This window comes from Diadema antillarum, unplaced genomic scaffold (genome assembly GCF_040938485.1).
Source record: "Diadema antillarum isolate AM-2024a unplaced genomic scaffold, OU_Dant_1.0 seq00001481_RagTag, whole genome shotgun sequence".
Classification (NCBI taxonomy): Eukaryota; Metazoa; Echinodermata; class Echinoidea; order Diadematoida; family Diadematidae; genus Diadema; species Diadema antillarum.
In genome coordinates this window covers 185,805-210,315 of record NW_027272220.1, presented here as the reverse complement: position 1 = coordinate 210,315, position 24,511 = coordinate 185,805, and the positions used below count along the sequence as shown (strand labels likewise).

Genomic DNA, 24,511 nt, shown 5'->3' with positions numbered 1-24,511 from the left:
TGTCTTCTGGAAAGGGGGTGGGGGGAAGGATGGAGTTGGCAGCTTTTTGATCCAGGCAATTCTCTAAACCACTTTCTTTAACATGACATCTTTAACTTTTTTTTTTTTCATTCTCCGTGAACCCCCTACAAATAGATTTTTGTAAAAACAGCGTTTGCTGAAGACTATTTAATGTGAAAGAGCACCACCTGCTGCATGATTGTATCGTTTGTTTGACTGACCGACAGATGTTAAAAGTATTCTTTGTTCTGTTTGTTTTCTAAAGCCATGTTTTGGCTCTTGGCTTTACTCTCACAACTTTAAATTTATTTTTGTCACTCTGAGGATAGGTCTCAATCACTACAGGTCTGCTAGGTATTTTCCCTTTTGCCTGTCAAATGAATCCAAACCAAAGAAGTATAATGCAACGTGCATGTGCAGTTCTTCATGTAGCAAGGTTACTTGAGAAGCATCTATCTGAAACTGGGACATTTGTAAAAACAACAAGTTGATTTGTTTTGAGGAATGGACCTAGCTGCAGTCTCCACATTCACCTTTGAACATTTCATTTCAAGGATAAACGCATGCAGGTAATTTCCTGGGGGGGAAGATGCATACGTTATCCTCCAGTAGTTGTTGAATCTATGAGACATTTATTTTACACACTTCCGTTCAGCGACGGAAAGCATATTTTGCACAAGATGTAGGATATGTATCAATATCAGTCCAAACTGCTCCTTTTCCATTTGAAAGATGAAGACCCAAGAAAAATCTTACAGACATCCAGAAAACAAGAAAAAAAATATTCATAGTTGTCAGCAATAGCTATACTGTGATGTTGTTTAGAATGCCTGGCCTCTGCCACACACCCCATCCCAGGCACACATTATGCTAACAACTTTGCTCTTGTCTGGCATGCGATTCCAAACAGAATGAAATCGATATACAACAAATATGAAGCCTAAGTGGCAGCATACCCCTTTTCCGGGAAATGTTTGTGGTGGTGCTGTAATACATCCACAAAATGCAGTCTATAAACAATTACTCGACAAACACTGTGGGTGGAAGTTTGTTGTTTGATATCCTGTTTCTCTTGATAGAGTTGGCATGTATTCTCCTCTTTTATGGGGGGGGGGGGGTGGTTGGTGCTTGGAAGATGTATGTTTATGTGATATTTCTTTCTCCTTGGATTAAGTATTTGATCACTGAGAGAGTTGCTACATCATTTCAACAAACAGAATTATGGCTTAAAGTGGAATTCGACAGTTTCATTTTTCATTCAGAAAGCAGGAGGAATGATATTGCCCCACAGTATATGTCAGTAAAAGGTCAGAGGAATGTGGATTTTTCATTAAAAATAAAATGTGGAATGGTCTTTATATTTTTGTGGTATCATTGTCCTGCAGTGATTTCACAGACAGTTGTAGTCTATTCATCCAGTGATGAACCAAAACCAAAAATTCATAAATTTTGAATGGATTGTCTGATTTTCCTCAAACTTCAGTGATGTATTCTGCAAATTTGGCTACATTCACTCAGTCCACATATATGAGTATCATTGCCCTTTAAAGGAAGAATGCCCCCTTGAAAAGCCATTTGATATTCAGAAATGGAAAAAATATCCTATAATGGCAGGTTTCAGTAAAAAGAAAAAAAAAGAGAAAGAAGTTCCTAGTTTTGCTCTGAGAAATGACTCATTCTTTGAATTTTCATTTTCTTCCTTCAAAAGCTTCCTTCAAGGTACTTCCCAGTTTCACAACAATATTCAGCATTTTGTTCCTTCCTTTGAAAGTCAGCAGTTCGATGTGGAAATAAAAAAGGGGGAAATCAATGTAATTGTGGCCAAATAAGACAGGTTCTGGCTATTCTTACATCATATCAATCTATTTCATAGTCTTTCATGCACAGTGTTGAATGATGAATTTGTTTCCTGCATCCTGAAGATGCCCTTGATAGGCACATCAGGAAGATGGGCAGAAATTTGAGAGATACTTTCTTGTCACTCCGCTAAGCTGTGGTTAGTTTCAGCCGAGGTTTGACATGGAATGATTCCGACGCTAAAAGCCATTTGCACAGGAAATCTAATGGAAATTATGGGGGATTGCTTAAGGATGGTCACAAGGGATGAAAACCCTGAAAGTCACTTGATTCTAATGCTTTGAAGCACAGACCATATGAGTTATTATTTCCGGTGAAATTTCATGATTTGTTTTTCCCTCAATACTCTGCTGTTGGTTATGAAGACACCCCTCCCCCCCCCCCCCCCCCACTCCCATTCCACAGTTGTGTGTTGATGTGAATGCCTACCATAAAGTCTCATATGCGTGAGTGACGCAAGTTGTACCGAGATACAAATGTCCATCAGCTTTTTTGTATTTATAGATGAAAGTTATGGTTGTGTATATTATTCCGTAATCATGTCAGGAAAAGAAAAAATAGATCTAATGGCTGCTTTTGAAAACGGAAGGAAGCGATGAAACCATTGAGTATAATTGTAGTGAGAAAAAGGAAATGGATTGGTGAAGGATGTATCAGAATTGCTGCAATTATCTGGTGAGATCCCAGTGTATGCCAATTCCATGTGCACTTTATAAATAGCTAGCTTCATACCGTAGAGTTGATTAGTTTTATTCTCTGTCTCTATCGAGTTTTTTCCCCCTCCTTCATCTGAAAGAAGTGTTTCAGGTGGTGCAGCCACAGTCCATGCTGTTACTTCAGCACAAAGTCATTATGACTGTATAATTGGTGGTAAAAAGCTGAAGCTATTTCTAATTGTACCCTATAGTTACAGGCAGAGCAGTACAAATGGAATTATCATACAAAGCATACACCAGTCTCAGTTTTTCTCAGCCACTTCAATCCTGTGAAGCTGTGCAGTGCTGCTATACTTCAAAGTGTGTGTGTGTGTGTGTGTGTGTGTGTGTGTGTTCTTTAGTATGTATTTGTTTGTTCTCGTATTTTTTTCATCATGTTTGTATGTTTTCTTGTTTTTGTATTGATGGTATATGTTTCTTAATTTTTTTCATGGCTTCGTGTGTTTCATATGTTTTTATTTGTTGTGTGCATGTGTGTTCTGTAGAGAATTCTTTTTATTGTTTAAATGATGATGGGTGAGCATTTTAAGATTTTTGTAATTATGTTAGGAGCATTTGTTTTGTGTGAGTGTCTGAGCTCCTTGCATTTTGTGGAAGTCACAAACGAACTCAGGTTGCAGTGTGATGCTATTACCCTCATTATCCTCATTTATGTGATAGTAATTATGTGTGTGTCTGTGTGTCTGTCTGTGTCTGTGTCTGCACATACACTCTGAAATATACACAGGCATTTTAGAACATTTTTGAAAACTTGTTATATACATATGTCTGTAGATCCATTCCACAATTGCCCCATTAATCTGATGTTTGTTTGTATTTGCCAATTGATGTTTGTTAGATATCATTTCATTTCATTATTTTTCCCCATTTTTCTTATCCATTATTGATGAGAATTATTGGAGGCTATGAGTAGAGGGGTTGGATGCAGATTTTCAAAATACAAGATACTTAGGTTTGCTAATATGAGAATAAAGCAGTATTGATCCCTGTTCATTGAATAGTGTGGAGGTAGGTGAACCATTAATTAAAAGGGGTAGCTTCTAGTCTTCCTTGGCCCTGTTGCATAAAAGTTGAGATCAAACATAGGTCATAAAATAAACATAAGTCTCTGTATACTCACTTCTTATTGGCTGATACCTGACTTACGTTTGATTTCTGTATGCTCGATTCTGATTGGCTGATACCTGACTTAAGTTTGATTTTCTGTATGCTCGATTCTGATTAGGTGATACCTGACTTAAGTTTGATTTTCTAGTTTGAGTGTACATGTATCTTCTTATGCAAAAGAGCCCTAGACCTTGTGTGTGTGTGTGTGTGTGTGTGTGTGTGTGTGTGTGTGTGTGTGTGTAACAATATTTCCTTTTTGTAGGACTTTAAGACTTACATTTATGCATTACATCATCAAATGTATTTTGTGCTTTAGTTCTCTATGGAGAAGTGAGTCAGTGCCACTAGGACAGCATGGCAAGTTGTGGCTTCATGCACGGGTGGATAGTATTAATGGCACATCTACACTACATTCACATCAAACCTAGATATATACCATCAGATCTGGTTGCCTACTTACCCCATGTGGAGCTGCCAACTCGTATGATTTCACTTTCTGTAATATGTTCCTTTTTTACAGTCCAGTAATAAGGCAGTATATGTTTTTTAATGGAAAAAAAGTTTTATTATTTGTCATGGTTTTTTTTAGCATGCCTAGTGTGTAGAATTTCCAATATTTTAAACCAAATATGATTTTGTCTTGAATTCTTCTTCTTCTTCTTCTTCTTCTTCTTTTTTGGAGGGGGGGGGGGTTGCTTTTTTTTTTTTTTTTTGCTTTTTTACTGTGCATGAATGTGTCCTTTGATCTGCTGAAATAAGCAGCCCTGCCCATGTAAAGGCAACTCTGTAATAGCCCTTTGGCTTTACAGCAGACGTAGACAACTGCTTAGGTCATGCACAAACTCTATGTTTACTGAAATATAAATGATGCCCCACTGGCGACAAATGAGCCAACCTTGTAGAGCCACTTCCACACGTTTCCTCCAGCCAGCATTTTCTGTGACAGATTATAAAAAAAAGGAAAATAAAAATGAATAAAATAAACAGTCAGTATCCATCTTGATATTTCCTCTGAATATCCTTGGAGGAACTCTGTTCTGTGCTAATTAAGCACTTGTCTTTAGAATGATTTAGGTGTCATTGGATTTTACTCTAGCCAGAGCTTCCGGTAGAAGTCCAAGTTGATTTTCTATGTTAATGGGATATTTTGGGCCAGTCAAATGTTAAATTTGAAAAGGGAGAGTAAAATATTATAAGCATAAAAGTGAAAATTTGATTAGAATTTGATAAAATCTGAGAAGTTTTTACGAATGTGAAGTCTTGCTGTTTCTTGGGAAACAGTTCTTGAACAGCTGATGTGGGTATGCAGATGAGTGAGCTAATGATGTCATCACCTCACAATTTTATATTGATTGTATTTAAAAAAATCCTGATGAAAATAAATTTTTTCTGCAGTAAGATGTAAAGGTATAATTGGTATTCCAGGCAGAATAACTTCAAAATAATGATCAGTCACATACAGTAGGATTTGACACTGAAGCATTATTGCATAAAAATCAACAAAAGATGGAAATTTCAAGATGTTCAAACTGTACAGCAAGATGTGAGGTGTTGGCATCCTCAACTCACTCATTTCTCATTTGCCTATTCATATTGACTGTTCAATTAGAAAAATGTCACAACTTCTAATTTTTCTAATTTTTATCTGAGTTTGATCACATTTTCACAGTTGACCTTGTAAAATGCCTCTCTCTTTTTTCATACTAACTTTTCACTAGTCTGAAATTCCCCTTTTAAGCTCTAAAAATGACACTGAAAAATATGATCAAATACTTGTACATGTAAAAATATGTGCTTCTTCCTTATATTCATGATAATCACAAATTGAATCATACTCCTCATGAGCACAGGGGCGTGTTGAAGCAAAATTTATTCTCTCCATCATACCTCGTAAACAGTACGTGGCCTGAAGGTACAACATAGGCAGTGCAATCCTTTTAGAATGAAAGCAGAATAGGCAAGCAGTGGGCCACCAATCACTCACTAGCTAACAAACAGTTTGCAACATCATGTGTGATGGATCACAAATAAATGTGCATTTGAGAAACCACTGTATGCTTGGCTATTATTGTTGTTTCCCTCTGTGAAAATAATCAATATGCACAGACAGACAAACAGAAAATACACGTGTACACATTTGAGACACAAACAAGCATGCAAACAACTTTGTTAAAAAACGACTTTGAGTTACATCAAAATCCCCTAAATGAAATGTCTTCATCCAACTCTTTGTGACATTAGGAAAGAGGCAAAATGATTCAGTTGATGGGGTGCAAAACAAACATTCATTGAGGAGCAGGAGTGGCTGTTGAAAAGTGTACTATGGGCTTGCAGTGTGCATATGTAACTGCAAACTCCAAAATGATTTTTATTATTTGTAGGTGCTAACACTAAAGCCCTTTTTACACTTGTATTTCTTAACCCCGGACTTTCTCTGACCCAGGACTATCGTTAGTCCCGTTCCAATTTTTTCAGCTTTTTACACTCGCCAATTAGTCCCGTACTAAGCTCTTGTCCGGGGCTAAGGAGAAAATTGACCTTTTTACACTCGTATTTCTTAGTCCGGTACTTTCCAAACTACATGAATATTCATGATTACGCTGTGTACTGTACATGTACACGCACGCACTGGCAGCACTTGATTACCTCGTTTCTGATTGGTCAGTGAGGGTCGGACTTCGTCTCCGTCGCTTAGCCCAGGATTATTTTTTCGTTCTGTTTACACTCACTTGCTTGGCACCGCAATTGCGGTGCTAACCCTGCTATTTTGCAGTGCCAGATAGTACGGGATTATCGGTGGGGCTAGCCCACTTTGGCAAAAACGAGTGTAAACAGAAAGTGGGCTAAGGATAGTCCCGTACCAATGGTGGGGCTAAGCCCCCCCCCCCCCCTTAGCCCCACCGTTGGTAGGGGACTAAGCAAAAATTTACAAATGTAAAAAGCCCTTAAGTGTATCTGACTGGAGTGGTAGACATTTTTATATGAAAACAACATAATTGTGTTGTCAAAGTCACCTGATATACTTGTTGACTTACCTGATAAGCAGCAAGATTCTTATCCAAATATACTGTACATTGATTATTTTGTTGTGAGAACATAAGAACTTCAGCTTTAGCTCATTAAAACCAGAGTTATTATGTATTCAATTAATGCATATCACTTTTTTTGTTCTTTCTTTATTCATATTTTCAATTTGATTTCTATTGATCTTACTCTAATAGATTTAGTTATGTATTCATATATTGATTTATTTTGATGATATTGATCAATTATTCATTTATCTAAATATGTATCTGTTGATGACTACTTCAACATGGAATAGGTTTTCTTATCCTTTCTTTTTTCTCTCACAGAGCTTATTACACCAGCCATTGGTGTGCTGTAATTATTCATGTGCTATACCTGTCGATGTATACACATGAGAGTATTTGAATTTTGCGACCAGCTCTGCGCTTCACGGTAGAATCGTTGGGGCACATGCACTTTCTGAAAGGGTTGTGTGAATAGATGAACAAAACAAACCAAGTGAACGAATAATCCCTTCCAGAAATATCCAGGGTTTATTCAATCTATCCAGTTTAGTGAGACATTCTTCCTCATCCTGGTAGTGATTGTACTGAGCAATCACATGGAGGGACTCTGCTACAAAATCCACAGTGACAATTATGTGGAAGAGAAAACAAACACAAAAGAGGTGACTACATATCTACTTGGCTGTGTGCATGTTGTCCATTATGGTGCTGTTCGCACAGCAAATTTTGGTAGTCTCTAATTTTAGACTCTCGTGAATGTGTTAGTGCTTTAGACAAGACTTTAGGCTGTGATGTATGCTTTTTACTGTTTTGCAGGCCAGAGAAGGGTTGTTGCATGCATTTTACCCAGTTAATGATGGTGTGGAAATATCTGACTAGGAAGTATCTGTCACATTACGCACGAGGCACTGGTACTCATGAAATTTGAGTAATTTCTGTGTTCTGAGCATGATCTGATGATTACATTCGGTACAGGATTGTAAACTACCGGCTTTCCGTGGGTGCGTTCGCTCATTTTCATCAATTCTCTTTTCTCCCCACCCCCACCATCACCACCTAACAACTCCCCCACCCTGGAAAGTAGAGACATCCTCCGACAACTGACGGTCCAGCATGATTCAGCCCTCTCTCCGAGGCACTCCATCTTCCTGTTTACAGCAGGCTGCAGAAAGTCTGGTCTATTTAAAGCTCCGTTGCTGAGTAATTGTACTATATTGAATAGTGGAGTATGTACAGTGCACATCCCTTGATGCCCTATTTTTCCCCCCTCTTCGATCATTTTCCACAGCGTGTATCTACATACCATGTATGTTTCCTTCTTTGCAAAAATTTGAGGATGAAGACAACCTTTGTATATGCTCCTAAACAATGAAATACCATTTTTCTCAAACAGATAGTAGCATGATAGGATGATAATGCATGCAACAGACTTTTGATATTCATTGTTTGTGCATGCCTATTTGTAGTTATACACCACATGTAGGAATATATTTTCCCATATGGAATGATATTAGCATAACAGAGCATCTTGGGTGTATATAACTATAGAACCATTGACAATCTTCCAAATATCACACACACTGAGGCTTTGCCAACCTGTTATATCACCCCATTCCAATGGATATACAAGTATGTTCATATATGTGCCTGTAGAACAACAGTTGTTGTTCTCACAAAGCAAAAAATGGCCAATACTTGCCAAACATAGCAACAGTGAATGTTTGCTAGCCAGATTCCAAGAATTTAAGATGCATAGAGTGTAAACAGTTGTACCAGATTGCTTGTCATGAGGTCCTTAGGGGAAAATATCCCAGATGTGAATATACGAACTGAAAACTGGCCCTAATCGTCAGCCTCAAGTGAGATATTTGGTACTCACTGCAATCACGTACCCATTGGTCAAGCAATGGGAAACATTAGGTATGGTTGTTTGCACTTAGGTATTTAAAGAACCAGGTACAGATTGTAACAATCACCAGAAATATCCCCTTCACTTTTGCCTTGACATAGAAGGAAAAAAAATACAGTATTCGTGGTAGTTTGTGAAAAATAAATTTCATCACTATCCTCCCTGTGCTTTGTTCACCAATTGACATGCGCACTGGGCTACTTCGCTGATTTGCATAGATATCTGGAAAATAACTGTCAATAAAAAAAATTAATAAAAATTACCCATTTCCCCAAATCCCCTTGTCCTTATTGTGTTAAGTACTATTGCCTTCCTGTTGGACTGATCCACATTGCTACACCTGATTGAGCTAACTTTATGACCAGGTCAAGTTTGGATGGATTTCTGAATGCTGATGAATAAGTTTGACAAGTTAAGCTTAGTGTCTTGGTATGTGAAGGGTTGTGGACAAACTTTTGTCAATTGTAATCTTATAATATACATGCATAAAAAAAAAGTACATCATATATTAAAAGACACTGATGTCATACTCTGTTATGAAAGGATTTTTCTGAAAGCAAGTTTGGGTATAGTGATGTCACTTTCATGTAGAGCATTCACACAGTCGGGAATGTATGTTGGACTTTGTGCCCTTGATCAGTTTCCTATGGAGACTTCTAATTAGATGAATTTCTGTTGTCAGTATTTTACTGGACATTTCATGCCGCTATAGGGCTGGTTTCATTGACAAATTCTTTCATTGACAAAATCGTACAGCAACTGAATTTTACGGGCCTAGCAGTGTCTTTGTAATGTTGCTAAAACAGGTGGGCTCTTCTTACTGGCAGTATACCTGTATGCATGTGTATGTTACATAATTTATGTTATCAAAATCTTCGCTTTATCAAAATTTGCTATTGACCTTCAGGATTGAATCCTCATGACACTGGAGGTGGCTATGTGTTAAGGAATAGCCATAGAACATCACAGAGTACAATGTATGGGTGCACTCAGTGGATCCATCTGTTGTTACATATGTCCTATGTGAAACTACTAGTGAAAAAAGGGCACTGTTTGATGAGAGGTTGTTGTTGGTTTTTTTTTTTTTATTTCTACTTCCATTCAACCTAGCAAGTAGGGTCATTCAGGTAATTCTACTTCATACCAGAATTAGCAGAAACAGACAAACCCATACATGGTAGTCAGTCAGGGGTTACAGCCAAGCATCAACAGACAGCTGATGTGTAGGCACATTTGTATGCTGCAGAATTGCAATTTCCATCCAAGACGCTGTGCTCTCGCAAGGTTTTTTTATGGTGTTTTGTGAGTGTGGCGAATAATTTTTTCAGCAGGACAACCCCGCCCATTATTTGGAGGGTGGGGTATGCCTGCCTTCTCTTCTTCCCCCTCTCTGACACATTCTCTTTTTGACGTTATGTCCCTGTTCCGGCTCTCTCCTGAGCTATTTCTGTTCCTTAGACGATGCAGGAATGATTCAGCCTGCACTAGTTGAGGGACGGGATCTTCCTGTTTACACCAGTCGGTCTGCGACCATTCTCACGTTTCCCTCCGCTCTCTGCCGAAGAGTCAGTACTGGCGGTGATTTCCAGCAGAAGTTCCGCTGACCTTTTCTCGCTTTTTTACGCTCGGAGTCCAAATGTTGAGCTCCCCTCCCCCTGACATGCCGCATACACCTCACATGCATACATATGCCTAATATGATCTTGCTTCGATATCTGAAGCCTCAATGGTATATGAGTAGTAGGGATTTTGATTATGTGCGTGTTGTTCTATTCAGTGAATTGTACTTCCATCGTGTCTACATATTTGTTTGAATAATAAAGGAGAATGGAAGGGATTTCAGATCATACAAATTTTTACGTAATGGCCCATATCGAATCACTAATATGACTTCAAAGTCCCTGATAACGTTCGACATGTTATGCCGGCAAGAGATTGTTTACTATTTTTTGTTTGTTTGTTTGTTTTACTCATGATGGTATCCATTGGCTAACTAACAATGAGCCTGAGCAATATGATTCATCTGCTCATTTGTGTGTGACCTAACTCTTCCTCTCTTCAGATGAGGCTCTCTGGCCTACAAAACGAGTCAATGGGATTGCAAACATGGGATTAGGAATGAGAGAAAGTAGAGGGCTGAAAGGAGATGATGAGGAAGAACTCATTGATCTGTTAAAGACAATGACAATATTTTCAGCAGCACATAAAAGGAGTCTCTTAATCACGTAACCTTGTTGTTCAGAGTCTATGAGTGACAGTAAATCCTGGCTTAACCCAGATATGTCCTTCATTGATGTTGCCCTGGAATTAAGAGCAAAGACCTGGGTTATCATGAGAAGTTGTCACAGGAATGCAGAATGTGGAACAGTCAAGGGCCAAAACAAAACTAGCCCCCTATCAATCGTCACAGTTCACAGCTATAAATTTTACCTAAATTATTTTGTTATTGTTGTTCTTAATTTGTAGGGATTCATTTCTTCAAACGCTCCCTCCCCCTTTCTTGCCTGAAATTTTTTGCTCTATTAACATTCCAACTATATTTTAAAACTTTTTAGGACTAATTCTTCTTGATTCATCTCTGTTCTTTTCATAGTTGATGGTTCTGAAAGGTTATGTGGAAGGTAATGACCAAGGGAAGCAGGCAAGGGGGTAGATCTGTTGGTTGGGTCTAGGGCAATTATCCCCTGGGCAAGTACTCCAGACCCTTCCCCTGACCCTAACCCTAATCCTGATCCTGAACCTAATCCTAACCCTAATCCTAATCTTGATTCTAGCCTTAGCACTAACCAGTATTTAGCGGGGAGGTAATTGTCCTCCGGGGGTAATTGCTCTGATCACTCCTCTACTGCTGCTGGTTGCAGGTGATCGAGAGCTTGAGGATGAGGACGGGAGGCATGTCCAGCTGATAAGTGAAAGCTGGAAATAGGCTATGAAGGAACGGATTCGGTGGGTTTACTCTCCACGAGCATCATCATCCGCTATGTGGTGTGGGAAGCAGTGTTGAGTGTTTATGAGGAACGTTTTGTTAGTTTTGTCTTCAGAGGAGATGAGAGGATGAATGTCACTGTTTGCCTGCTGCGTGATGGTTGTTTTGTTTTGTTTCTCTTTTTTAGCTCTTTCCATGACAAGGCCGAGGAAAAGTTCATTTGTCCTCCATGTTGTGTTTTGACGACTCAGTATCATGTCATTGAACTCCTCCTTTACCCAAACCTCAAGGCCCCTTGTCTGTGAGGGCGGTGTTGTTATTGGGTGGTGTGTTTTGTTTTGTTTTGTTTTCTTGTATTGCGAAATAGAGGAGGAGCATATTGCCTGGCTGTCAGCGTTTTCTGCAAACAAGCTTTCCATCCAAGTATGGAAAGTTGTGGGAAACAAGCTAGTTTTGAGCCGTGGAAAATCAATCTGTGTGTTAAAATGCTTGTCAAAGAGCGAAAATGCTGCTACTGGCTAATGGCAACACAACAAATTGTTTAAATATAGAGCAGTATGTATTGGTCTCTTTGATTCAAGTTAAGAGTTAATAATAACAACAGCTACAGGGTGTATACCAGACATGATTTTGCTGGGAGAAAAAAAGAAGGATTATGAAACTTTGATTTGTTGCTGTTATTGTTATTCTAAGCGAAAAGAACGCATTTCATAACCATATCCACTGGTAAACAAACAGGATCCATGTTATTGTGAGGAAGGGTGCAAAGGGTGGCTAGGGAGCATTGTTTTTTGGGGGATGGGTTTTATATTAGATATAATAAATTTCCATTTTTAGCTCACCTAAAGTGGACAACTGGAGTTGAGGGGGGGGGGGGGGGGATCCATATGCAGACCTAAGTTTCCAATGTTCTCAGGTAAGAGTGTGCAAGAATGCATGGAAGGTAAAATTGCTATACTCAGGTGAGCGCGTGACCCGCGATCTCCTCTTGTTGGTAATTTGCTATACTATTGAATTTATTTGCTATATTGAAAAATGAAATGTATGTCTCAATTGCTGCCTTTATAAAAGGAACTATTGTATTATGTTGAATAGTAATTGATGTTTCTGGTATTATATGAATGGAAGTGAGTGAATATTATTCTGAATAAAAAAGTAGTCCATACATAACCAGGGAGAGACATACATTGCATTATCAATCATTCAGAGAATGAAGTATGGCCATCTCCTGTAGAAGTTATGTTGTGTTTCTCACCAAAACTAAACTGAAGATTTTAGAGATGTATGAATGAGCACCATGGGTGGAGGAAAAGAAAATTTGAGTTGAAAATTGCTGTGGAAATTTCTAGAAACTCCCTCAATCCAGCTGTAATATCAGAGATATTATGAAAGCAAAGTATTCTGATAAACAGCCATCAACAAACATGCACACTGCTCTGGGTTTCACTTCTCCAACAGCTTATTTTCTGCATTGTAAGCCACATTTCTTTTCTGGATGCATTTATCCACACCTATAGTCCCACATGGACACAAATGCAAAAATATACATTTGTGAGGAATGAACAAAAAAAAAAAATGTCATGTTGATGATCACAGTGGGTAATGTACTGTGTTGTTTGTGCAGCTGTAGTGAACAACATCTGATGTCAAGTAGGATTTTCTTTTTTGTTGCATTTTTTTCCTCTTCCAAAATGCATCTGTCTGAAAATATTGTCAATATAATTGTCAGAGGCATAAATGCATGAGTTCTATGAATCCTGTACTAACAGTCAGTCCTTTTACTTCTAAAGAAAATTTATGTTTTCCTACCATTCCTAAACATGTGTTGAAGATTTTTTTTTTTTTTTTTTTTTGTAATGGAATTTAGGTAAGTCAGCATCGTCCTAAAAGACATCTGAAGATGTGTTGACCTGTGAGGTCCAGATTGAATTAGATGGTTCACCATTGTATCACATAATGATTTGGATTATGTAATCTGAATTAATTTTGGAGGAAGGAGATGTGGACATATCCTATCATATATTCAAGTAATTCATGATGATCAAAACATAATATAATCAAACATTCATGCAGTTACAGAACATATACACACTCCTGTAAATATTCGAGCTTGTGTAAGTTTTGAAAAAAAAAGAAGAGAAGTGGACCTGTTTTGCAAGCTGGACAAACCCAGGCATTTACAGTGCATAATTACAGTTGTACTAAATATCTGTGATCCCTCCTCATCTGTGGCAGTTTCCACCGTCACAGAAATATCATTCCAGTTTCATGAATAATTTCCAGCCCTCAGAAGGCACGTCTCAGACGTTGCGTGTGAAATTTGCTTTTTGTGCTGATGCAAACCCGGTCGTGCCATTTCAGGCGGCCGGAAAGAGAGAAAAAGACGTCAGTAACACTTCGCCCCCATCCATGGCGAGCTTTAACCCCCTGTTTATGATATATGAAACAGATTTTGTCTCTCCCAATATGCATGCATTATCTGTAGGTTTCAAAACCTCCAAGATGTGTTGGTAGATATATCCCTAGGCATGGGAATGTTTACAGAATCTCATTTGGGCATTGACAGTGATATGCTTTATGGAGCTCGGTCCCAGTGATTTGTCATTGATTGATTATATGGACAATGATTTTGATATTTGAAAATGTCTGATTCTATGACAATGTTCTGATGTATAGGTATGTACAATGTAATCTTCTGTCCTGGAGTTTAGTCCAGCAAAGAATCCAAAAGATGTCTCTGTCATAGTAGAGGCTATCTTCTGGAATGGAAAAACAAACAAACAAACCAATGTACAACCGTGGTTTATCTCCTCTACTACATTGTATGCATGGTGTTAACCAACAGTGAACTATTTGTGAGTGTTGCTATACATGAATCAATGAGGAATAGCAAACAAGGCTTTGCACTTATATTTTTTTTGTGTGTATGTGTTTGTGTGTTTTGTTTGTTGTTGTCAGTTGTTACAAACATTTGATGCCTTTTTCATCCAGAAAAGAAACAATTGTACAATCCGATGATATTAAGCATAGTCTGTCATTGGTACAATGAGCCCAAAGTGGAATCCGTCAGGTGGGCGACATTGGTGAGCCTGATCACTGAGACATCAGTTTGAGAGTGGATTCTTTGCCTTTCCATCCCTCCTGCTAGTTCAGGTCCTGTCACTTTTTCCCCTAGTCGGTTTCGTCGTTGTAAGCAAGATGCTCCTATTTATCAACAACAAACATCCAGACATACCAAGATCAAAGTCTCAAATTTGACATGGTGGTAGTCTACTTCTTCACACTTTGTGCTCATTTTCCTGTTGGTCAGTGGTGTTGGTCAGTCTCATTTGTACTGCAAACTCATCACCTGTCTCCAAGTATGAGATATGCTTTACCTAAGCAGTCATCTGATCATTATATGCTTTGTATTTCCTATCCATGTCATCTTTGCAATGCTTTGGACTGCACAACTTTGAGTCTCCTCCCCATAGACTAGGCAGGTCCCCACTACAGTAGGGGGAAGTGAACTTACCCTCCGGATGACCTTTGCACTCGACTTTCCCAAGTTCATCTGGGGAGATTGGCTGTAAGTGAGCAAGAATTCAGTCACAGTGGTATGTTTTTTAGGGCAGTGGAAGTAGAGGAAACAAAGAAAACAATAACAGAAAAGTAGAAAGGAAAACACAGCGACATGCCAGTGTAGGAAAATGCCAGAGAAGTGACTGTCCTGAGAAAATAGGAAGCAAACCGCTCGGAATGTGAGGGGTCGGTCGGAGGGAGAGAAGATGAGAGTCGGCAGACCAGACGTTTCACTGCCAGGTTTGTGGGGCACTTTGCGTGCAGGCCTGTGATGGCACTTGCACCAGGCATGTTTGCATGCCCTGAGCAGTGACATCGTCCGTCAGACCTATTGGTGTTGGCATGAAAACGGGAATCGAGCATATGTCAATACGTGCTCTTGTTCTAGTGATTGTCCATATAGCCGAACACATCTACCCAAATGCTGCCCAATAAGAGTATCTTTGAGATATGAGTTTTCTTCCATTTGTCTCCCTCTACAAATGAAATTTGTAAGATCGCAACTGCTGATCTGTAAATTTAACAAACATGATGGAAAAAAAGGAACTGCGGGACTCGAACCTGTCATCTGCTGCTGAATTTCGGAGCTTGGGTATTTGTTCCAAGTTCATTGTGTCACTGCCAGCAACCAGGGATGACCTGGTGGTAGTGTCGCTGCTCAGAAAGTGGTAGCTGACAGGTTTGAGTCGTGTGGTTCCTTTTTTCCACATGTTTGTTAAAATCATAGATCAGCAGTTGCAATCTTACATATTTCATTTGTAGAGGGAGATAAATTGAAGAAAACTCACATCTCAACCTTCACCCCTCTGCTTGCTTTCAAGAGTATCTTTGTTAATGTTACGGATTATAGTAGTATGCACAGAGTACTGAATAGTGTGACACTATGGTGGCTCTGACTTTGTCAGCTTGGATTCCAGCATCCCTTTACTATTTAAGTTGTGTGCTGTCAAATAAAAGGTCATCGAAGATCTTTTAAAATCTACTGTATTTCCATGCTGTGTTCTTGTTTACCTCAATCATAGAATATAATCAATCAAACAGAATGTTTCATCAAAATCAGACGTAATATAAGATAGGACACATGGTTACATTGCTATGCAAAGAGAACATTCATATGGAGTCATGTCTCAGTAATGGAGCATGAAAACACACATTTGCAGTAAATGACACCCTGAGAAAAGAACAAATCAAGAAGAAAAAGAGACTCCATGCAACTCATTTTCACAGTACAAATTTATTGTGACCAAATCTGCAGCTGCAGTGTTCCATGAATGTACCTTTCAAAGCTATAATGAAATGCATTGGAAAGCCTTATGCCAGTCATCAAAATAAAATGAGACTGACAGAGAGAAAGAGATGGAGGAGGAGAGAGAAAGTGCATAACTGTAGGAAAAGTTGTCTTTAAAATGCTGAGGTGAATCATAGCATTGCTGTTTATAAATGTACACATTAATGTGTGAGGTTACACCATACCACTCGATCCAGGGACTGGTCTGCATCTATGAGACACCAAGCGGCTTGCATTCAACATGGTGTAAATGTACAGGTTTTTGTGATTGAGTACAGCTGTCTCTGTGCTAACAACCATTTGACATAAATTATAGATTCTAAGCTGCATTCCATGTATGTACGTCACTACATGTCACTTTTACCTTTTTATGTGTATTTTGTCTGTTTAGATTGTCTAGTTTTTGTATTTTAGTAATGTAATAAATGTAAATGTACCCATAGCTCTCATGATCAACCTAAAGAAGACAATGGGTCTACATTAATCCACTCATATTGAAATCAATGTTTCAATGTTGAGTCATAAACGGCTTTTGTACATTTTTTTTTCTGTATTGTTTTTGTGTTATGTATGATTCTTGCATTCTTTGTGTGTTTGTGTATGTGTGTGTGTTTTAATCAGATGTGGAAATGAAATGATATGAAATCCCTGCAGTGGTAGTGGCAACAAAATGTTTTTGTATTCTTCAACTAACATACAAATTTGGTTGCATTCTTAGAGAGCTAGTGCTTATTTTCATTTCTTGCATTAGGGCAGGTATTTCCTGTTTTGGCAGGGTGTGGTCCTGGTTGTCTAATCAAGACGCTTCCAGTTCCTTTATTTTATTTCCATGCAGAGATATCGCTAAACAGCAAGAACACAAACAAACAAATTATACAGGGAAACAGCAGAAATGTGAGACGTGAACTGAGCTTATACAAATGTCATGCAGCATGAAAGGAAAAAACAGTTTCACTGAATGAGTAAGTGGTTGTCTGTAATTACACAGGAAAATCCACTGGGGCTCATGTAGTGTACACCAGGAATAATGTATCATATAAAGCATCACGGTATGTGCAGTATCAAAATGTGTGCGTGTCGTGAAGAAGAAAAGTAACTCTTCATACCTAATGAGTGAATATTCTCCTGGATTTAACCAATTATGAAATTGGATCCTTTTGCAATGATGGAGGAAGTGAATTCTGTAGAGATGGGCCGATGTATCAAATTGATATATAGATGAGATTAGATGAGACATACTAGAAAGGGAATTGTTTTGAGTTTCGAGCTTTGTATTTGTATGTGACAATTAAAGGTCAATATTATTGTCCGATGCAGAGGAAGCGAATATGAAAAACAATGATGCATTAAAGAGGCAATTTGAAGTCTACACACATGTACACAAGCGCGCACACACACACACACACAAACACTGTTTAAAAAATGCAAACAATCATGAGGGTTAAGGAAGGAGGTAAGAAGTCAAATTTTCAACATCTACAAATGGCACACTTTTGGAGGCAATGCAGCTGGGAGTGCCATTCCACACCATCTTTTATTTGGCTTTAATTAAAGAAAGTGAAATCAGATGGATGGGATGATGACGGCTTTACAAAATGCCCTTGTTGACATGAAATCACAAGAAAAACTTTCAGTTTCTGATTATCAAACCTAGTATTGCACCTTTAAAACTTGCGTAAATACAGTTTGATGATATTCAAATGGTAGAAACGGAAGTTAAACATGAGATCTTGTGTCTTCTTAGTGTAAATATGTTTGTATCATAGTTTTAAATGAAGGTTTTCTGTATGTCTAGTGTGTGTTTGCAAATGCCATACTTGTCCCAGTATGTGGATTTTTAAAGGGAACAATGTAATGGAGATCTAAAGAGAATTTAACATATTTTCATTTTTCTACCATAATGAAAGAGCACTTGACTTACTTCTTTCAGAATGCAGGGGGTACGATCATACTCTTTTTCTACATATGTCATTTGGTATGATAAAAAGTCAAGGAATGCATGTTTTTCATTAAAAATGAAATTGTGTGGAAGTCTGTATTTTCTTTATATTGTTGCCCTACTATGACATCACAAATCCTTGTCTGCTGGTATGGTATGATATGGTATGGTTTATTAAATGAAATGTTCTCGCAGCCAAAAGGCTGAATTGCAACATTTGTTCACACAATACCTAGTTGATTAAAAAAGAAAGTATTTACAATTTTCAAATCATTCATCAATATTTAAAAAATAACAATTGACATCATTTACAACATTATTCATTATAAAATTTTTACATTCACTACATTCAACAGACTGTACGTGACGAATAAACATAAAATGAATAAAAGGGACCCATGCGGTTACTTTCTTTTCTTACTTTGTATTCACATCTTTCCCCTCCCTCTCTCTCACAAACACACGCGCACGCACAAACACAGGTACACTCACATACACATACACACAATCATCTCTTCATCATATCCAGTAAGTGACTCTCACACACATAAACACATACAGACACTACAAATTCTCATTCTCCCACCACAAGGCATTACTGATTATAACTGTACATTCGTCACACTTAAACTGCATTTTGATCACATAATGTTTACAAACAGTCAAATGTACAATGTAGTGAATGTTTACAAATATTGATGGGAGTATAACAAAATTATAGATTCTGTATCATAAGATAATCTGATGTGGTGTGATATAATAAAATATGCCTAATATACTCTCATAATATATCTCCGGGAATTAAAAACAGCGTCAAATGAACAAGTTCAAATTATCAACAGTTACCAGTGGAAAAAAAAAAAAAAAAATGGGTGTGCAAATCTGTTTAAAGGTTGTATGTTTTCCAAGTAAAGTAATATTCGTAGGATATTACTAAGCAAAAAGAAAATTGTGGCTGCCGGGGTAAGTGAAAAGGAAGAGAAGAAAACATTACCAATAAAAAATGTATACCTATATTATAAAATTACAAAAATAGTTATGTATTGGTCATTCTCAACATAACAAAAATATTGCACTGCTGTAAATCTTCCGAGTATTCTCTATCAAAGAGTCTCACAATGTTACAGGCGGTACAGAAAGAGAGGAGGGGAGAGGGGTGGGAAAGCAAGAAAGAGAGATGGGGAGAGAAATAAAGAGAAAGAGGAAGAGACAGAGTTGTGTGTTTTTCCAAGTAAACTGATATTCGTAGAATATTTGCTATTAAAAAATTGTGGCTGCCAGGGGAAGTACAAAAAGAGGAAAAAAAAAACATTTCTTCAGTTAAAAATGTTATACATTTATTGTAATATTACAAAAATAGTTATATATTATATATCAATCATTCTCAACATCTTATCCAGCGATGACAGCACAGGGATTTAACCAAAACTTTAGAGAGTTTATAACTTTTAGAACAAGTTGTTTGATTTTCCTCCACTACTGCATAATTACCAATATTTTCATCATTCACTGAATCCATGTTTTTGAGGTGAATTCTAAGGGACCATTTTAGTCCATTAAAAAACAAAAATGGCCATTTACACAAAGTACACATGTGCAGCGACAGTTCCTTCAAAACTCCACGTCAATATGTCATGAATGAATTAATCTTTGTTAACAGGGTATTAACAAAACAACAAAACAAAGGTGTATCTCCCACCTGCTGGAGATGGACATTCCACCGGGGGAGTCCCCATACTCTTCGTAGTCTCTTAAAAGGCAAATGCCCACACTGGCTGCATAATCAACTTTCCCATGTTTGAAACACGCTTCAATACCCACTATCAAAATGCGTTTGCCAAGCGACTTTTAGATTCCGCTTCTCGAGTTGTTGCATTTATCAACTCTGTTGCGCGTCGATTGGGAGACCTTGTCACTGCACAGCTTCATTGCACAGTTTGACCCGAGGAGCAGAGATGTCTAGTTGGCAGTGGTTGGGGTGGGCAGGTCTAAGCTATAACTTTAAGCACGTTTCAAAACAACTTTGCATTTATCAACTGTACAGAAATGCATTTCTGGCTCGAACGTGTTTTGCAATTTCACATTTTCAGTGTTTTAAAAAAACGCAGTTCTGTTCCCGTAGTCAGAACAGCTCTGCGTGTATATCAACTGGCCCAAAACTCCCTGAAAATGTTTGGAAACCTCAATTCTGTGCCAGAAGTGAGTTGATGAACACTCCCATGTTTATCCTGCCTATAGTGAGTTTTGTTTGCCTCTAGGCAAGGATCTTATGGTTTTCTGGTGTAAACTCTACATGAGTTTTCTTATTCTGTAGCTTCTAGTACAAAGTTCTAGGGGTATTTGATGTCACTGTCTTACCTTGCTTCAAGTTATATGCACTTATTTTTTCTTATTTATTTCTGCTAGTTCATTCATTTTCTAGGTACATATGGTTAGTCGAACAAAAATGTTTTAATTGTTCTTCCAACTGAGGTCATGGAAGAAAAGATTGCTTCCAGGGATGCCAAATATGTCACGGGCTTGTCAGGCTTAGAAATTATGCTACCTAATTATGTGATGTCAGGTCGCAAGAAGACTCTATGAAAATCAGAAATTTATGGCTTTCTCCCTTTGCATTTGATTAAGAGATGTCCTTCAGTTTGAATTTCCTTTTAAGATGTATTGTTTTTAGAGTTTACTTTTTATTTGCGGTAAGATTGTCTACTCGAGGACCTCCCCCTAATTTAGAATAATTAAAACAATGTTTTATGTGACTATCTCGACAAACACATATATAAATCATGACAGTGTCAGAAGAGCAAATTGGAAGTATAAGATTGATGACATCTGAAATATGAGTGTTCTCTAGCTGTGTTTTGAACGTTTTTCTTCAACTGTGTTTGCGACGTGTTCTCCGAAAATGTGTATGAGTTTGTTCTGTTATTCACCCCCACGTGAATACTAGAAGATTCAATTGTGGTTATCCTCATCACGGCAAGTAATTAACTTTCCTGTTATCACTTCATATGAGATGGCTTGTTTTCAAACGCTCCCAAATTTGACTGTTTCAAAAATATTTGTCTGCACCTATAACTGGATCAAGGACTGCCACTTGGTTCAAGGATTTTATTTTCTTTCAAGAAGGATCATGCCATCAGCTCTTGACTCAAGTCTTCTTTTTTTTTCTTCTTTTTTTTTAGGTGTCATCTATTAATGGCAATATTTTTTTTCTCCAGCATTATAGAGGGTCCAGGTTTAATGAGATTCTTTTCACTCACCTCACCCAACAAAATGGGTGTGACACTTTTGGATGTAGTGAGGATGCATTTCAAAATTGCACCACAATTGATAAAGCTTGAGTCTGTAATTCCACTCGTAATCCTGTGGTACTGAGTTTGAATTACCATGACATGAAATATGAACAAAATGATGCAAGGATTTCTGTGTGTAGCTGACAGTTCGCTCAGTGGCTTTTCTTCAAACACACTTGTGTGCTTGCACTTTTAATTTCAAATTGTTAACAACAAATGTTCCAATCGGTCCTTGCTGTCGTAAGTAATACTGTAAAACGAAGAATGGTCACATGCAATTTAATTTCGCGAATTTTGCGAGAGCCAAGTTCCACGGAATTCAAATGCACACTAAAGATCTTGTCTACACTATATGCGTTGAATGTCAGAGGAGCCTCGCGAAAATTTCATGCCGCGAAAATATCATGTTTTACAGTAACCATGATTAAATTGCCAGAGCTGAGAACATGGCAACTGTTGTGATCATGAAAGTGGAGGTTGTGTAGCTCTAATCAAGAAGCAAGCATAAGAGATAACACCATCAAAGGATGCAGACCCAAAGAACTTTGTTCCTCTCCCCTCCTCCATTCCACACAGAACCTGAGCCAGTGTGACTTTACCTCCCTCTGCTCCTGAATTGAACATCATAATTTCAAAATCAATATTCTGAGTTCAGATGCCGATATGTGATGACTTTACCCCGATCTGCCAAAATAATGCATGCATTTATATACAACACATAGAATTTCAGAGGATGTACGAACTTCATGTGCAAATAAAATGAAATGAAATATTAATTCTTAGGAGCTAAAGTGGATTCAAGATACACATGATTTCTTGTTATTTTGCATTATAATGGTTTAAAGATGTGAGCGCAGATGTTTTGCTTTGGCGAACTCACATTACCTTGTTATTCGTCTAGGATGACCGGAAAATCAATATATTGCTTCTGTTTATATCAGTAAGCCAAATCAAGTGAGAAAACAACACTTCCATGATATTGTGATGGCGATGTGCATACATGCAAAAATGTGTGGAGATATGCACATGCAAGGAAATTCTCTTAATGCTATTAAAAAATTGTATGAAATGTACTCATAATTGATGAAAAGGTCATTTTCAGCTTTTAAAATATTGATGAGCATGTGTGCATGCATCCTACAGTGCGCGTGTGCAACGGTGGGACAGTATGTAGACCTATGGCCGTAAGTTTATTTACACTGAATTCAAGGGAGTTATGACAATTGTATAATGAAGATATGATTGATAATGTGATTTCTGGAGGACATCTTTTTAGTGATCATGATGACAAGTTGAGGATTTCTTTTCCTGACCAAGGTCAAGCAAGCCTGAACATTTTATGATGAGATATTTCAATATAGAGATAATAATACTCACAAAATTCATACAGAAATAAATAGATAAATACAGAAAATTCTGATGAAAACAAGAACTGTGCTGCTGATGTTGCAGATTATGTAAATAATGAATGTTTCAATTAAACTCTTCAAAAAGATAATTTTGTTGACTACCAGCTGTCTTTATTGTTAGTTGGATGATTTCAGTAGTATTTGTGGAAGTAAAAGTAATTTACACGTATCAGACATGACTCGTGCGACCTGTGTAAGTTCTTTTAGAAGTTTACAGATCAGATCAAAATTAAATGATATATCATGGAACACAAAAGAAGATGGCAGTGACACACCATTTACAGATTTCTCATTCCTATTCTCATGTGCACAAAGATGTGGGCAGTTTTGGTCATGTCAAGAATCATGAGCTTTTAGAGGAATTTTTTTTTTGACACCGTGGAAGACGATGATGCATAACATTACTTCTGCATGTGAGTGTCTTTAGTCTCATACTGTAAAAGTGGAAATTTTCGCGGTGTTGAAATTTTCGCGCATTTCGCGCAACCAGAAACTAGCGCAAAAATAAAAGCATGCAGATATTTTTGCTTGCCATATTTTCCTGTGCGTGATGTCTTGATTCCGCGGAATTAAAAACACGCGAAACTATTCTGTCCCGGCCAAGCGCGAAAATATGCACTTTTACAGTAGTCCAATGATGCACCCATGAATTTATTTGACTGTTTTTACTGACACATCTCTACTATGACAGATGACCTCTCGTTCAACTGATATGATGACAGTGGGGTCAAATGAGGCACAGTTGTATCACAAATTATGCACTCTCTTCCCCTGTTTTTGTCCCCCTTTTCATCTTGTCTGCAGGTGAGTTCATCAAGAATTGGAGACCCAGGTACTTCCAACTGAAATCCAATGGCGACTTTGTGGGCTACAAGGAAAAGCCCAAGGGCAAGGGTGAATCGGATGCCCTCAACAACTTTACTGTAGCAAGTGAGTGTTGCTAAACATTGCCTGCAACTAAAAAAACTGTCATGACCTTTTCAATAGCTTGCTCACAAATCTTTACAAAATTTGCTCAAAAAAGAAAAGAAATGATAATAGCGAATTCAAGAAATATCACATCTAGCATCACATTATTGTAAAGCTGTCATGATTTAGCCATGAAAGGTTTACTTAAACTGGCCAGTTGTATCAACTCAAGCATTGACCACTAAAATGATGTCATACTGTCCAAACCAGAAGATCTGTGTGGCAGTGGTGTTATGACCTTTTGAAATTAGCCTATGTGATTGAGACAGATATCACTGATTTAAGAGAATTTGTGGGAAATTTAGAAATGCCGTAACTGTATTTTTCTGTTGATTTGAAAGAAATTTTTACAAACATAACTCTTCTTATTATCTAATCTACTTCGAACAGGGATTCACTTTTCCTTTCAACAAAGATACTGGTTCTTGAGTGCAAACAAACTTTGCCTGTGCACGGACTTAAGAATCTGAGGAGTATTTTCTGAACTTTGGCCGAACTTGTTCACATT

At 37.8% G+C, this 24,511-nt stretch overlaps 1 protein-coding gene across 1 annotated transcript in view; it reads left to right on the top strand.

Moving 5' to 3' along the window:
* Positions 1–24,511, top strand: part of LOC139709929 (RAC-gamma serine/threonine-protein kinase-like) — a 99,532-nt gene that overhangs the window by 50,338 nt on the left and 24,683 nt on the right. The window contains exon 4 of the mRNA XM_071621884.1: positions 23,839–23,964. Coding sequence (XP_071477985.1) covers positions 23,839–23,964 — 126 coding nt within the window. The remainder of the gene's footprint in view (positions 1–23,838; positions 23,965–24,511) is intronic.